General features: G+C 42.9%; 1 protein-coding gene across 6 annotated transcripts in view; it reads left to right on the top strand.

Moving 5' to 3' along the window:
- The window catches only part of LOC133211604 (A disintegrin and metalloproteinase with thrombospondin motifs 2-like), a 177968-nt gene that overhangs the window by 155280 nt on the left and 8672 nt on the right, over positions 1-14016 (top strand). For all 6 annotated transcript variants that reach the window (XM_061352118.1, XM_061352120.1, XM_061352119.1 and 3 more), the window contains 10 exons: positions 372-547; positions 3595-3728; positions 4533-4656; positions 5295-5375; positions 6804-6967; positions 8487-8646; positions 9188-9320; positions 11653-11860; positions 12239-12368; positions 13190-13279. In XM_061352118.1, the coding sequence (XP_061208102.1) occupies positions 372-547; positions 3595-3728; positions 4533-4656; positions 5295-5375; positions 6804-6967; positions 8487-8646; positions 9188-9320; positions 11653-11860; positions 12239-12368; positions 13190-13279 (1400 nt within the window). The remainder of the gene's footprint in view (positions 1-371; positions 548-3594; positions 3729-4532; positions 4657-5294; positions 5376-6803; positions 6968-8486; positions 8647-9187; positions 9321-11652; positions 11861-12238; positions 12369-13189; positions 13280-14016) is intronic.

Raw genomic sequence — 14016 nt, 5'->3', positions numbered from 1 at the left:
TGTTGCCAGATCCAGTAGTGATGCTCACCTGCTTGAGGGATGCAGCACTGAGCTGGGCTGTGTCTGGATTTGCTGCTGGCTTAGGGGTGAATGTGAATGAGTTGCTTCATCTGCTCATGTTTTCCTTTCCTGGGCTGCACCAAGAAAATGGCTTTCATACCTTTATCAAATGGTTTAAGGCTGTAGTTGCAGAAGGTTGTGACTGCAGGTTTTTAAAGGAAATAAATATTTTCCGTATCAGAAATACGTATCTGGCTTCATCAAGTGCCTACTGATATTACTAGAAATTAAATTGCTCCTCAGATGGTTTTATAGATGTTTGATTGATGCATTAATGGTCAACCTAACCATGGGTTTCTCTCCCTCCACAGTCCTGCCAATGGAGGCCGTACATGTGTGGGGCCAAGCTATGAGTTCCAGCTGTGCAACACTCACGACTGTCCAAAGGACTTGGAAGATTTCAGAGAGGAGCAGTGCAGGCAGTGGGATCCTTACTTCGAGTACCAGAACACGAAACACCACTGGCTCCCCTATGAACATGTCGATGGTGAGCGGTCCCTTTTCCTATGGAAAGTAAAATCAGTTGCAAACATAAATAAAAATTATATAAGGAGAGGTAAAACTTATACAAATTATACAAGGAGAGATAAGCACCCCTCCTGTGGAGACATGATGAGAGGGTTGGACTTGTTCAGCCTGGAGAAGAGAAGGCTTGTTCCAAAGAGGGGCTTTCTATGAGGGAGTGTAGTGACAAGACAAGGGGGAATGGCTTTAAACTGATAGAGGGGAGATTCAGCTGCAGTTTGCAATAAGCTTTAAGAATATTCTGAGAAAAGTATCAGGTTTATTCTTACATCTAACTGCAAGAGCTTCTGGCACTGCTGAAGGGAGGTGTTGGGTTAGATAGGTGCTGGGTCTGAACCAGCATGGTCAGGGTGATGCTCTGGTATCTCAGCAGAGGTTGTCTTAGAACAAAAATGTTCCTTTTCCTGTTAATGCCTCTGCTTACTTGTCAATGATGGTGCACCTGGTTGATCTGGGCCATGAAGGCAACATGTTATATTGAAAACATGCTAAGAAGATGGTTCTCAACTCATTCAATGATCAGCATGGGTGCTTGCTAGTTTTAAATTCGTTTGAATGATGAGTCCTTCAGGGCAGGGTTGGCCTGGCAAGAAGCAGGTACTGGGCACCCAATCTATCCTCAGCCAAGCACCCATCCTGGGAGGGGAAGGGTCACTTTGGGTGAATCACTTTGCATTCCAGTGCGAGAATACTCAGCCAGAAGTTAATAGCAAATTCCTTGTAATTAATTCGCCCGACTTTGTTCCCAAACAGTTCTCAGGGTCCCCTCATTCTTTTCATGGCATGTTGTGCAATCTGGGGTTTTCAGAGGCACAGACACAGCCTCATGGCTTAATTTAATGAAATAGCTTTGCTGGCACAGGGAGAGGGGATGAACGCTGCGTGGCCTGCGGGACCTTTGCTTCTGCTTTAGCCTTTGGAGCAGTTTGCTGCAAAGACCACTGAAACAAATCAGATGTTTTTCTGTTAAATTCAATGGCTTCTGGGTCAGAAGCCAGCTCACTGATGTCTGAGCACTGATCACTGGGCACTGCTGGTTTCCCATATAACTTTGGTATATAACTTTTGTGTAGCCACCTTTAGAGTTACATTTACCTGTGCAGGGTGATTAGAGGGAACAGCTTTTGTGTGAAACCATGGCCAGAGGGTGGCTTGTGCTTGAACTCTAATGTATTTTAAATTCCCTTTTGTAAAGATAAGGCTTATCAGCTACATACTTTGTGCAGATAATGCAGTCATGGCTCAAAAGTGGCATAAATCCATACACTTCACACACAGCTCAGCTGGATGTGTCTGGCACATTGTGTATGTGATGGGGACAGAGAGGAGCATCTTATCCCATGGCCAGAGAAAAGCTGCTGAGCTGGGGACACCTCAGTGTATGCTTAAGCCAGGATGTGCATGGCCTGTCTCCCACTCCAAGTCTCCTATGCACCCTACCTACCAGTCCGTGATGGGCTCGAATACCCTGTGCCATGCATCTGCCAGGGCAGTGTACAGTGACATTGGCTGTTAGCTCCCAGCCTCAATTGAATGAGATGGAAACACATAGGAGCAGGGAACAGTCAGTCACACGGTGATGCGCATGTTCTTGCATCTCTACTGTGCTCAACACCATGAGTAGAAAGAAGGTAATTCTTTGCAGTTAACAGCAATTTAAGAGCACTTGCACATTTACTGTTCCCATAGAACAATGGGAAGAGAACCCTCACTAAAATAAAGCCCTCGTGCAGTTGCTGGCACCCAGTCAGACCTCCTGATAATTTAATCATGCACAGTGAATGTATGGCATGCCTGGGGTGGGTGTGGGTACATACCCAGGGGTGGGTGTGTGCATATCTGTGTCTTGTGCAGAGTTTAATGTTCCTAATATATTGAAAAGCATCAGATCTGGGGTTATCATTGTCTTAATGGGCTCCTATTAATAATCTGCACCCAAAAAAGTGAAGTGCCTGTTCTAATACTCTAGACCCCACATTTTTAACATGACATTTCTGCATCATTTGGGAGCCATAAGAAAGGTCTCTGATGTACCAGTACCCAGTGGCCATGAGGACATCAACAGCAATAACAAGGACTTTATGAAAAGAGGGCAGGGACCATGGGACTGTACAGTGCAGTGGGCCTGTGAAGATTTATTTTAATTGAACCGCTATAATGTGAAGGTTGTTACTGTTTTAAATGTTGGGGAAAGTGTCCCAACCGGCAGAACCTTTATGTATTTTATCTAACAGAAAGCTTTTCTGCTTTTCACTGCCAAGGAAAGCATAGTGAATCCTATTATGAGCCTCAGGACCGCAAAAGGGATGGGTAAACTGAAATACACTGGTGGGATACAACTTTATTCAGCCACTGACTAGTCATTTCAGCTTTATTTTTTTGTAAGGAGAAAGAGGTGCACTTGTCTGGCTGTTTGTGCATGTGTTAGCAGTAAAAAAATGTGGGTTTTTTTCTGAATCTCTTTGACATCTCATCTTGTTTAATGATATAAACTATAGTAAATACAAGTCCAACGATGAGGGAGAATTGACTTCATGTTTAGGAGGAAACACTACAGCACAGCTGTCTCTGAAGACATTTTGGATGGCAGATTCACTTTGTGTCAAGCAGCTGCTTTTAATGGTAAAATGATTGGTGCTTTCTTTAGACTTCAGAGCAGTGCAGGCAAAACTGATGCAGAAACTTGCATCTCTCATGGGTAGTCATGCAGCAGACTGCAGAAACCTCTGCCAGATTCAGCAGAGGATTAAATAGAGGTCCCCCCGATCAATGTAAATGCTTTGTTATTTTTGAGATTGTCTCCTAATCATGAAATATGGATCCCTAATGATTCAGCAGCTTCCAAATGATCACATAGCCTTTGAACGGGGATAAGCATCGATGATTTATGGGGTACCATGTTACGTTCTGGGATGTATGCAGGGAAGAGGAGAGATACTATTGAAAGTGCTGTTCACAAAGTCAGCAACTAAACTGAACACATGCAATTTGGGTCATTTTATTTTTCAGCTAAGGAAAGGTGCCACCTGTACTGTGAATCAAAGGAAACAGGGGATGTGGTGTATATGAAAAGGATGGTGCACGATGGGACCCGCTGCTCCTACAAGGACGCTTACAGCATCTGCGTGCGGGGAGACTGCTTGGTAAGCTCCTGGTGGCTTCTTTCAGAGCTTATGTACTATGAAAACGATTAAAATGGTAGCTTGAGTGTTTCTCTCCAAGAATGAGTATTCAATTAAGTATAAAAACACTTTGGGCAATGAGGACATTTCATTAGGATTATTGTCACAATATTATGCGTGATATTCACAGTTGCCATCACATTGCATGTGACTCAATTCCAACAGCGCCTACCTACACAAGTAATATTTAATGCAGTATTTGAAGATGAGTTATTATGATTAGCATTCACTGAAAGCTTTTCCTTCTGAGGTTTAGTGGGGGTGGAATGTACAATGAAATAGGAACACGCAGCAGCTTTCAAGGAAAGCGGTGTTAAGATGCAGCTGATGTACATTCTCTGTACTTGATCGTGCTATTTTTAAAAGATCAATGACCATTCCTCTAAGCTGGGATCTGCTGCAGGTCATCTTTCAATGGAATTAGAGGCTCTGACTTAGCAATGCACTGGTGGAGGTGCTTATCCTCGTATGGACGCCTTGATTCTCCTGGCATCTGCTTTAAGAGAAGCTGAGGCTTAAGAGCTTTTCCTTAACCGTGCTGCTTTCCTTCAGTAAGAGGCCCACTGTGAAGCGTAATATAATCACCTGATTGACAGCTATTATAGGAACTGGAGGTATTAAAATCTGTTTAGATATTGATCTTCCAGGAAAATGCTACAATTTGTATGTCTTTGCTGAAGCAGAAGTTTGGGGTTGATAACTGAAGGCTCATTTGAATCATAGAGTGGATAAATGAGAATGACTGGTTTTCTTTTTTGTGCGCAGAAAGTTGGGTGTGACAGGGTCATAGGTTCCACGAAGCAGGAAGATAAGTGTGGTGTTTGTGGAGGAGATAATTCCCACTGCAAAGTGGTGAAAGGAACATTTTCAAGAATACCAAAGAAACAAGGTCAGTGCATTCAGTGTGTTTTGTCCTGGGGAGTTCAGGGTATTCCTGTTTGAACTCTACTGTTTCATGGAAAGTACCAGAGCAATCACAAATTGTTTACAGCATCACTAATTCCAATCAGTTCTCTGGACTTGCCTTTGAGATGCCTCTGGAATTTGAGACCAAGACTTTTGTCCAGTAATCAGTTAAATCTGCTGATATCAAGGCCTGTGCATGCATAGAGGAGGGCTTCATTGCTGCTTGTTGGAGAACCATGGGCTTATTTGTGCTGCTGCTGTCACTCAGCTGATCTGTCCGAGTCACTGGAGTGCTGCAATAATATGTCATCATCACTCACTGTCAGACAGGAGCTGGCATAGTCTCTCTGTGAGTGCATATGGCACTCGAAGCCCATTCTAGTCTGAAGCAAAGTCTGTTGATGACACTTAAGACATTTTTCTGCTGACCCAAAGCCCTTTGTCCCTGTTATATTCCATCACCTGGCACAGAAATAGGGATGAGAATGATGCTGGATTAGATTCAACTTGCTGCAATACACCCTGCTTTTGAAAAATAAGATTTATTTAAAAACCTAAGACAGGTTCCTACTGTTTGAGGCAAACTAACCAGTTTCTGTCTTTTCAAATACTACAATAAAGGGCACATTAAGATGTTTGAAATTCCTGTTGGTGCAAGACATTTACTTATACAGGAAACAGACGCCACCAGTCATAATCTCGGTAAGTATGCAACAAGTAGGAAAACTTTCAGTCAGAATATCTTTTTCCTGCTGTTTATTTTTGCCTCTGGAGCCTGACAACGTGTTTATGCATTTGTTTACCCATTATCTTCCCACACCACATACCTCCTTTAAGTATGTTAAATCAGGAAACTTGTTTGGCAATTCGATTTCCCTCTGCTGGATTCCCCAGTGTCCTAGCATGAAGATCACTGCTTTGGCATGTGCATGTGTGAAAGCTGTTGGAAGAGGAACTGAATGACATTATGAGGTGCAATGAGTTATCTTCATGTGCATTTTGTAATGCACTTCCCATCCTCGGTCATTTCCCAGCTACATCCAAATCCATTTCAGATCTGCCCCATTGCTAACAGTATTGATGCGAGGCTGCCTGATCAATCCAGCAACTTATAAAGTAATTGAAATCTGCTCCTCCCCATGCCCTGTAATCAATGGGAAGCAGTGGCCATTATTAATTAGAAGTAGATTCACAGTGAATGGCTTAATTATGTCTTGAGTCATCCCAACTTGCTTCCCTTGCTGCTCAGTGCAGCCTGACCTATGGATGAGGATAGTGATCTCGCACTGATTCAGACAAGGTTCTTCTTTAGGTGTGAGGCAAGTGATGCACAGGGGACACAAGCAGCTTGTTCTCTGTCTAGGCCACTGCTGAGGGTGCAGGATGCTCAGGTAGCTGCTAGAGACAGAGGGGAATTAAAATCTGGTGTTAAATAACAAACAGTCCCTGCTGCTTCTAACGAGGAGAGAAAATTGTCCATTTCAGAAAACCAAGAGTCTTAATACAAAGGTTGCTAAAATCTCTCCAGGTGAAGGATGGGGCATTGATGGCAGCTGGAACAGAGGAATTAGGTGCTGTGTGCAATGGGAAGAGGACTTTGAAGCAACACATGTTTAAGCAGGGCCGTGTTGATGTCAGAGCTTGTTCTGAGCAAGAGAATTAGTGCAATTTCTAGCACCTCTCCTGCTGTGGGGACCTGCTTGGGTTAGCCCAGTAGCCTTTCTCTCATGGAGCAGTAACAGCCCCCCAAGCTGCCTTATAACATGTGAGAGAGCTGAGTAGCTGTGGGACCCCCACCAGGTCTCAAATTAGCTCAGATTTAGCTGGTGGATTTAGAAGTTGTTAGCTGGGAGCAGACAGGGGGAGGCATGCGGTGCAATTGTCCTGGCCTCATTTCGCTGGCAAGGCAGGCTATGAAAAAGATAAAAAAGGACGATTGATGTTTCTGGAGCTGAGCAGGAAAGCATTGGCAGCTGAGTGAAACACCTGAAAAAGTCTTTCCAAACCAGTGAAGGAACAGAGGGAAAGGACACGCTGGCTTTGTCTGCTTCATCCCCTGGGACAAGAGCCCAACAGAACTTGAGATGAGAAGAGAACCTCTCGTGTTCACTTTTCTTATGTTGTTCCTAGCAATTAAAAATCGTGAAACAGGGAAGTTCATTCTCAGCGAAGACAACTACGTGCCAGACTCTAAAGTATTCATTGACATGGGTGTGGAGTGGGAATATCGGAATGATGATGATAGAGAAACCGTGCAGACCATGGGGCCGCTGCGTAATGGAATAGTCATTCTGGTAAGTCAAACGGAAACCTTCTTCTGTGGAACACAGTGTCAGGATTACAGAGCCATAATGTGCTATAATGTATTTTAGATTCCTCTTGTGAGCTACAAGAACACATCTGCTTCAGTTCTAAGGCAATAGTAAGATGTATTTTAATTCCTTTCTCCTAATTCATTGCTCTGTACAAGAGTTTTTCTAACTAGAGGTTATGTGTTGAGTAGCCAGCTCTCTTGATGAAGAGAAGGCTGCGTGGAGACCTCATAGCAGCCTTCCAGTATCTGAAGGGGGCCTATAGGGATGCTGGGGAGGGACTCTTCATTAGGGACTGTAGTGATAGGACAAGGGGTAATGGGTTCAAACTCAAACAGGGGAAGTTTAGGTTGGATATAAGGAGGAAATTCTTTCCTGTGAGGGTGGTGAGGCACTGGAATGGGTTGTCCAGGGAGGTTGTGAATGCTCCATCCCTGGCAGCGTTCAAGGCCAGGTTGGACAAGGCCTTGGGTGATATGGTTTAGTGTGAGGTGTCCCTTCCCATGGCAGGGGGGTTGGAACTTGATGAACTGAAGGCCCTTTCCAACCCTAACTATTCTATGATTCTATGATTATTTCCTGTGGATGGCTTAGCAAACTGGCACTGTGTGAAGGCTCTCTTGGTTACTTACCATATCTGACTCATGAGCAGTAAATAAAAAAAGGTCAAAATGGTTCATATCAGGTGGTTCCACAAGCTCCTCCTCCTGTCTGTGTTTTGAAAATGTAACCTGCAAAGGCAGATGCAGGATTCTTGTGCTCCCAGGCTGACTGTGTCAGGACACATCCAGTTCTGCTGTTCCCAAACCCACCCGACTATACCAGCAAAAGATAGACTACTATGAACAGGGGTAGTTTGGTTCAAGAAGCAGCTGTAACGTGTTGGTCTACAGCAGCTGAATGTCAAAGGAGGAATAAATATTATGTTTTCGAAGGACCAATGTTTTGCACTTTATTCACATTGAGTTCTGTTTTCTTGCATTTGTCTTAGTGCAGTGTGATAGCAAAAACTCTAAGTAGTTTACATTTCTGTCAGGATTAAGTAGCACGCTTCACAGAATTCCCAGGATTACCATAAGAACATTCATGTTTTATCAGAAATATAAGCAATTTTCTTCACTACTTTCAGTTATCTGTGTACTTGAATTTGCCTCATCTTTCAGTGGAACTACCCATTATCATTTTAGTGCAACATTTCCTTCCTTTATGAAGGGATATGGAAAAAATTTGGTATCGTGAAGTCAGTCCAATGCTGGCAAGAGAAATCAGTCTAAATCAACAACAGTCTGTCTTAATATGCACTTTAGAAACTGTGTGTCATAAGGATAGAGATACTTCATTATAAGGAGAAAAAAATGTGTTGAGTGCAGCTAAAAGGTTTAAATCCCTCTGGGGATGCTTTTATATCTGAGCCATGATGATTGCTATTTCACGTCATCTCACATCGCTTCTGATAGGAGTCTTTCATATCATTTTTCCCTATGTTTGTTTTGCTTACCAGGTGATTCCTCATGGAAGTGCCAAGATATCTTTGACTTACAAGTACATGATCCATGAAGATTCCTTGAATGTAGATAATAATAATGTTTTGGAAGAGGATTCAGTGTCATATGAATGGGCTTTGAAGAAATGGTCCCAGTGCTCAAAACCTTGCGGAGGAGGTAAAAACAAAACCCCAGAGTGCTCAAAATTGATTAAGAGAGAAAGAATTGATGACACTTAAGACATTTTTCTTCTGACCCATTTTAATTCTGATTAAGAGAAAGAATGAACACTACATGTGGAATTCATTGCCACAAGACATTAGTGGAGACCAGGACTATGGGTTTTATTTAAGTTAAGAAACAGAGAAATAAATAATGAATGGAGTTAAAGATCTGGAATGGGTTTGCGGGCAGATGTGGGGTGCCTCATTCCTGATTTATGTTTGTGAGACTGAAATACTGTACAAATGTGCAAGACATGGATGAGGGTCTCCAAGCTGCCAGGGTGCCAGACCTCAAGGTGCCATGGGGCAGAACAATTCTGGGTGCTAAATCTGCATGAATAAGTGTTCATTCATTGCAATGTACAGTTCCTTTTGTAGTGTGTTCACCTGTAGTTCCAGCTGCAACCTTTGACGGTGCTTGTGCAGTTTGTTTGAAACCTGAGTCCTGTGCTAGATGTGCCAGTGCTGAAAATAAGAGGAGTGTCTTTCCTCAGGCTACCAGTTCACAAAGTACGGCTGCCGGAGGAAGACAGACCACAAGATGGTTCATCGGAGTTACTGCGAGCTGATCCAGAAGCCGAAGCCCATTCGCAGGGTGTGCAACCTCCAGGAGTGCTCCCAGCCCATGTAAGCATCACTGCCCACGAGCACTGCTTGGTGGCAGCTGCAGCAGGCTCTGTACCCAGATGGCACTTGTCACCTGAAAGAAGGTGACTTTAGCTTCCTCTCCATGCATCATTGCAGAGACATAGAACTGTGAGCACGTGATGCTAGGTTCTGCTTGTAGAAGTTCTATTTCTGGGACTGCTGGTTCCTATTACTGCTGAAATAAGTTGGATTAGAAAATAAGTGCTGTCTTGATCCAGACTTTTGTGTTCAGGCCATCTTGAGGTAATAAAAAATAGACATAAATTCAATTTATACCAGTTGATTTTACACAGTGTGAATTAACCATGTAAGAACAAATTTACAGAGTGCTACATAAGAAAACAATTGTCATACAGGCTCTCAGATCCAAATCTTCCTAAAGTTCACAGCATATTTTTGGACATTTGAACACAGGAAAAAATATTTGACCTGATCGGTTTCTCCAACTACTCTTGTACAGCATGGAAAGCCTGGTACACCTTCACCTTTGCTAGACATAGTCAAGTGTTACAAATACTTTAATTCACAGTTTGACTGGCAGCAGGTTGCTTCTGCCACATGTAGGACTCACATATCCTTGTGTTGCTACTGCAACGAGAAAGGAGTATGTCGATGCCAGCATTTACCTCTGGGGACCAAGTCTGGATTCCAGGAAGCACAGCAAGTAGAACATACCACACAGTATTTCCTAACTTCCCTTAAAAAAAAAGATAGAAAAGTCCAGAAACTGTGCCCCATAAACTCAGCATGGGTCATGGTTTAACGTTTATTTATTGGAAAACTGAAGTAATGACCTAACTGTATGTCAGGCTCTCTGGAAAGCACTGTATTCTTCTTTCAGCTGCAAATATAATTGGACCCAGGTACCACAAAGACTCAATAGGATCCTAAATTGTACTTGGATTCTTGAATGTTTTAGTCACTTCTGTTTCCATAGAATGGTATTGGAGCATTTCACACGTGTACGTAGGAGAGGCCATTATTTAAGAGATTTTATGATGCTCTGTGACACCCATTACACTAATATGCTGCTTCTTCACTTCTGGGAAAAAGCCATCTTTGTCTCTGAAATCACCTTAGGATTCATGGCATTGTGCTCTGCTGTGCTTGTCTTCCTCTACAGCTGTGTACTTTCAATAGGCTACAAAGAGAAAGTTGGGTGAAATTGCCACTTCTTGTTTAACTTGAGCATTTAGGGCATTGCCTGCTGCCCATGCTCGCTCTTGACTATTTCTAAACCCAGGGTTTTATGAGTACTTTAGGACAATTGCTTTGAACTTGGGATATTATTTTATATTTTATATTTTTCTGTTAAGTTTATCCCATGAATACTGTTTTTATTGGACAATATTTCCTTCTTGGATATCTCTACATTCTGTAAGTATTTATAGACTGCTCTATATCTCCATTACTTGATTATAACCAACCTTTCAGTAGTCTACATAAATTTCCTCTAGGCCTGTCTGTCCTTGTTACTCCTCTCTAAGTTGCTTACTGTTGTAGCTGTAATCCTTGAGCCAGTTTGGATGATTGGTTTTCAACTATGCCACATCACAAACCATAGGTTGCATTTTACAGTGGCCCAACTGATTTCCACATTATGAATTCGGACCTTCTGATTTTCAGTGTAATTTTGCCTTTGCCTAAACCAAACATTTATGATGCTGAGGACCCTTGGTCACCCCAAGCTCAGCATGCAGAGCACTGATGGTGCAGCTAGGTTTGCCAGTGCTTCAGCAGATGGTGTCTGAGATCTCCAGGGATGTGCTCAATGGAGTATCCAGATATTGGCCAGGCTGGAGCTGCATTTCTAACCCAGCTGGTTTGGATTCACTCCTGTGGGAACCAGCTGTAGGGATGACTGATGTTTGCTACATTATGAGACAAGGCGCAGTTCTTGTGCCAAGACTTGGGAAAGCTCAGCAGCACCCTTAGGTGGCTGCTTTTGACATAAAAACTACTGTATTTTCCATGTGCAGTCTTGGAAGGGCGAGCTTAAAATCAAAGCAAATGAAGCAAAGTAAGATTAATGCTTATCTCAGAGATAAAGAGAAAGAGAAAGAGAGAGAGACTCAGGAAAGAGTCATGTTAAAGGTCTGGGTCTTACTATTGACTTTTCAGGGACATGATAAAATAACCCTCACCATGACTGCTTACGGTTTTTCATACATCTTATTCTTTTTCCGTATCAGAACTAGTATTAACATTGTTAAACCTGTGTTTAAGAGTTACTGTTCAACAGACAGTTTGAACTCACCTGATTTAGGCGAGAGATAATTTCACTCAACTTATTTTCTGTTCACCAACCCAGATGGGTTACAGGAGAATGGGAGCCTTGCAGCAAAAGTTGTGGGAAAACAGGGTATCAAGTACGATCTGTCCGATGTATCCAACCCCTACATGATAATACAAATAGATCCGTTCATACCAAGTACTGCAACAACAACCGTCCAGAGGGCAGGAGGCCTTGCAACCGGGAGCTTTGCCCAGCACAGTGGAGAATTGGAGCCTGGTCACAGGTCAGTCCCTTTCCGGAGTTCTCAAGCAACTGATCTCTTATAATGCAGGGGATAAATTCTTGGCATTTGTTCTGGGCTTTCTATTCAAATGTATTGACACAATAAACTACATGGAGGGTGTATTACTTCCCTTGCTACTAATGCCACAGAAAGTGAGTTAGATGGAGAGATGGTAGTAGAGAAACAGCTGCTGAAGCCATCCTGCAGTGATGCTGGCTGATCCAGATCCTGTGAGCCATCCATACAAGATGTCAGCATCAGGAAAGCAGACTTCTACCTGCTCTTTATTCTGCCCACAATCATTTACCTGTTGGCACTGATTTCTAATCCATTGTTTCCCAAGGGTGGCTAGGGTCTAACTGGTGCTTGTCCTTCCAGTGCTCTGTCAGCTGTGGCAATGGCACGCAGGATCGCCCGGTCCTGTGCCGGACCAGGGACAATGCCATTGGCCTTTGCAAAGAAAATAAACCAGAGACTGTAAGGATTTGCAGACTACCTCCATGTTCAAGTAAGTGCTTGTCTTCTCTGGCATATGTTACTTGCTGGAAAAAGTTATGTTATTTGAAATGCCTTCATTGAATTTATACTTGTGTGTTGCATCTGCCTGGGGTGCCAATTCTTCATAGCTCTGGTTTTGAGCAGACTTCCCAAATGTGGAGCGTGCTGGGCTTGGCAAGAGGCTGCTGGGCTTGTGGCTAATCAAGGGCATCATGTACAAAGATGCCTCTTTGCTTTCCCCATCTCCAGCAACAGTTCCAGGCTTCTTTTCCATTCTGTCAAACACAAGTTGTCTTTAGGGGTTATCTAACTCAATTTTTTTAAGCTATAATATATTTATTCTTACTTAATCCAGGACACTAATGCCTTTATCCTTATTAGCTTTTCAGCTGTTTGCAAATGATACTTATGAGATCATTTAATATATTCCTATCATTAAGTAATTGATATTTTTCTTTTATTCTTGATGTGTTTCTCAGGGTAGCTTTTGATTCCTAATTAATTAGAACCAAGCTGTCAATTATGGTCTCCAATGCAAAGATTTAAAAAACCCAGTATAATTAAACTAGATCGGGTGTATCCTAGGAGGTACTTAATGCTGCCGTGAGAAGTTCTGCTGGAGAGCTGGCCTTCAGGCTGCCTTCAGTGTTGGTTTTTGCAGTAGCAAACTGAAAAATAACACTCTCTGCCCAAAACTACACAGCCCAGTCACAGTCCTTCCCCAGGCTCCTTCACTGTTGGAGCACACTGATGGTCATGCCTTATCCGGTTCTAACAGGTCAGCTACGTAATGCTAATATATGTTTACATCTTTTTTTCCCTCTATTCAAGGAAACGTTTCTGATCCTTCAAAGAAAACCTACATGATACAATGGCTGTCAAGACCTGATCCAGACTACCCCATCCAGAAAATATCTTCAAGTAAAAGACCCATTTATAACTCTGCCTTTGCCCTTAAATGCATGCCACATCGAATGTGGACTTTGCCTTTTGCTCTCTTCTTCTCTCTATGCGGAAAGTTCCCTTGACTTTGCCAAGTTTAAATCCTGGGCTGAATCTTTTTTTCACACCAGGCACTTGGTGCTCGGTGTCTTTCTTCTCTGGAGCTTGCGTAGCACTGGTGATGGAGGTCTTGAAGTGTTGGATGTGTGAAGTTGGATCTCCAAAGTATGTTGCGGTCCTCTGAAAGGGAGCTGGGATCGGTTTGCTTGTTGCTTGGTGATGGTGAAAAAAGGCTCTTACTGGTTCATGATGTTCAGTTTGATAGCAAAACTGAGAACTTATTGTGAATGTGATCACATCACAATAATGACACCTTGTAGTGCTAAAGTTCTCCTTTATCTAGAAACCCTAAATCTCATAACTCTCTAGTTTCAGTTCGCTGACAGGGTAGTCTGATGAGTGAAAGACTTTTCTCATTCCATTTTCCTTTGTGGTGCCATCGCTTTACTCACCCTTGCTGCCCATGTTTTCTTCCTGACCCTCACATTTATGTTTGTAACCTGTGGAGGGCTCAGTGGGAGGCAGAAGCTCAGTTTCTGTCGGTACTTTCTGTGCTGCTATGACACCATCTGCTCTCACCAAACTCCTGGTGGTGACATGGGATATTTTTCCTTGAGGAAAGCTGCATTCCTTTCCCCCTTGCACAATTTTTCGCC

The sequence above is a fragment of the Neopsephotus bourkii genome, unplaced genomic scaffold, assembly GCF_033783945.1.
Source record: "Neopsephotus bourkii isolate Nb327-2 ecotype Australia unplaced genomic scaffold, CSIRO-AGI_Nbou_v1 NB_620, whole genome shotgun sequence".
Taxonomy (NCBI): Eukaryota; Metazoa; Chordata; class Aves; order Psittaciformes; family Psittacidae; genus Neopsephotus; species Neopsephotus bourkii.
Note: the sequence above shows the minus strand (reverse complement) of the source record. Positions and strands in the feature narration are given on the sequence as shown.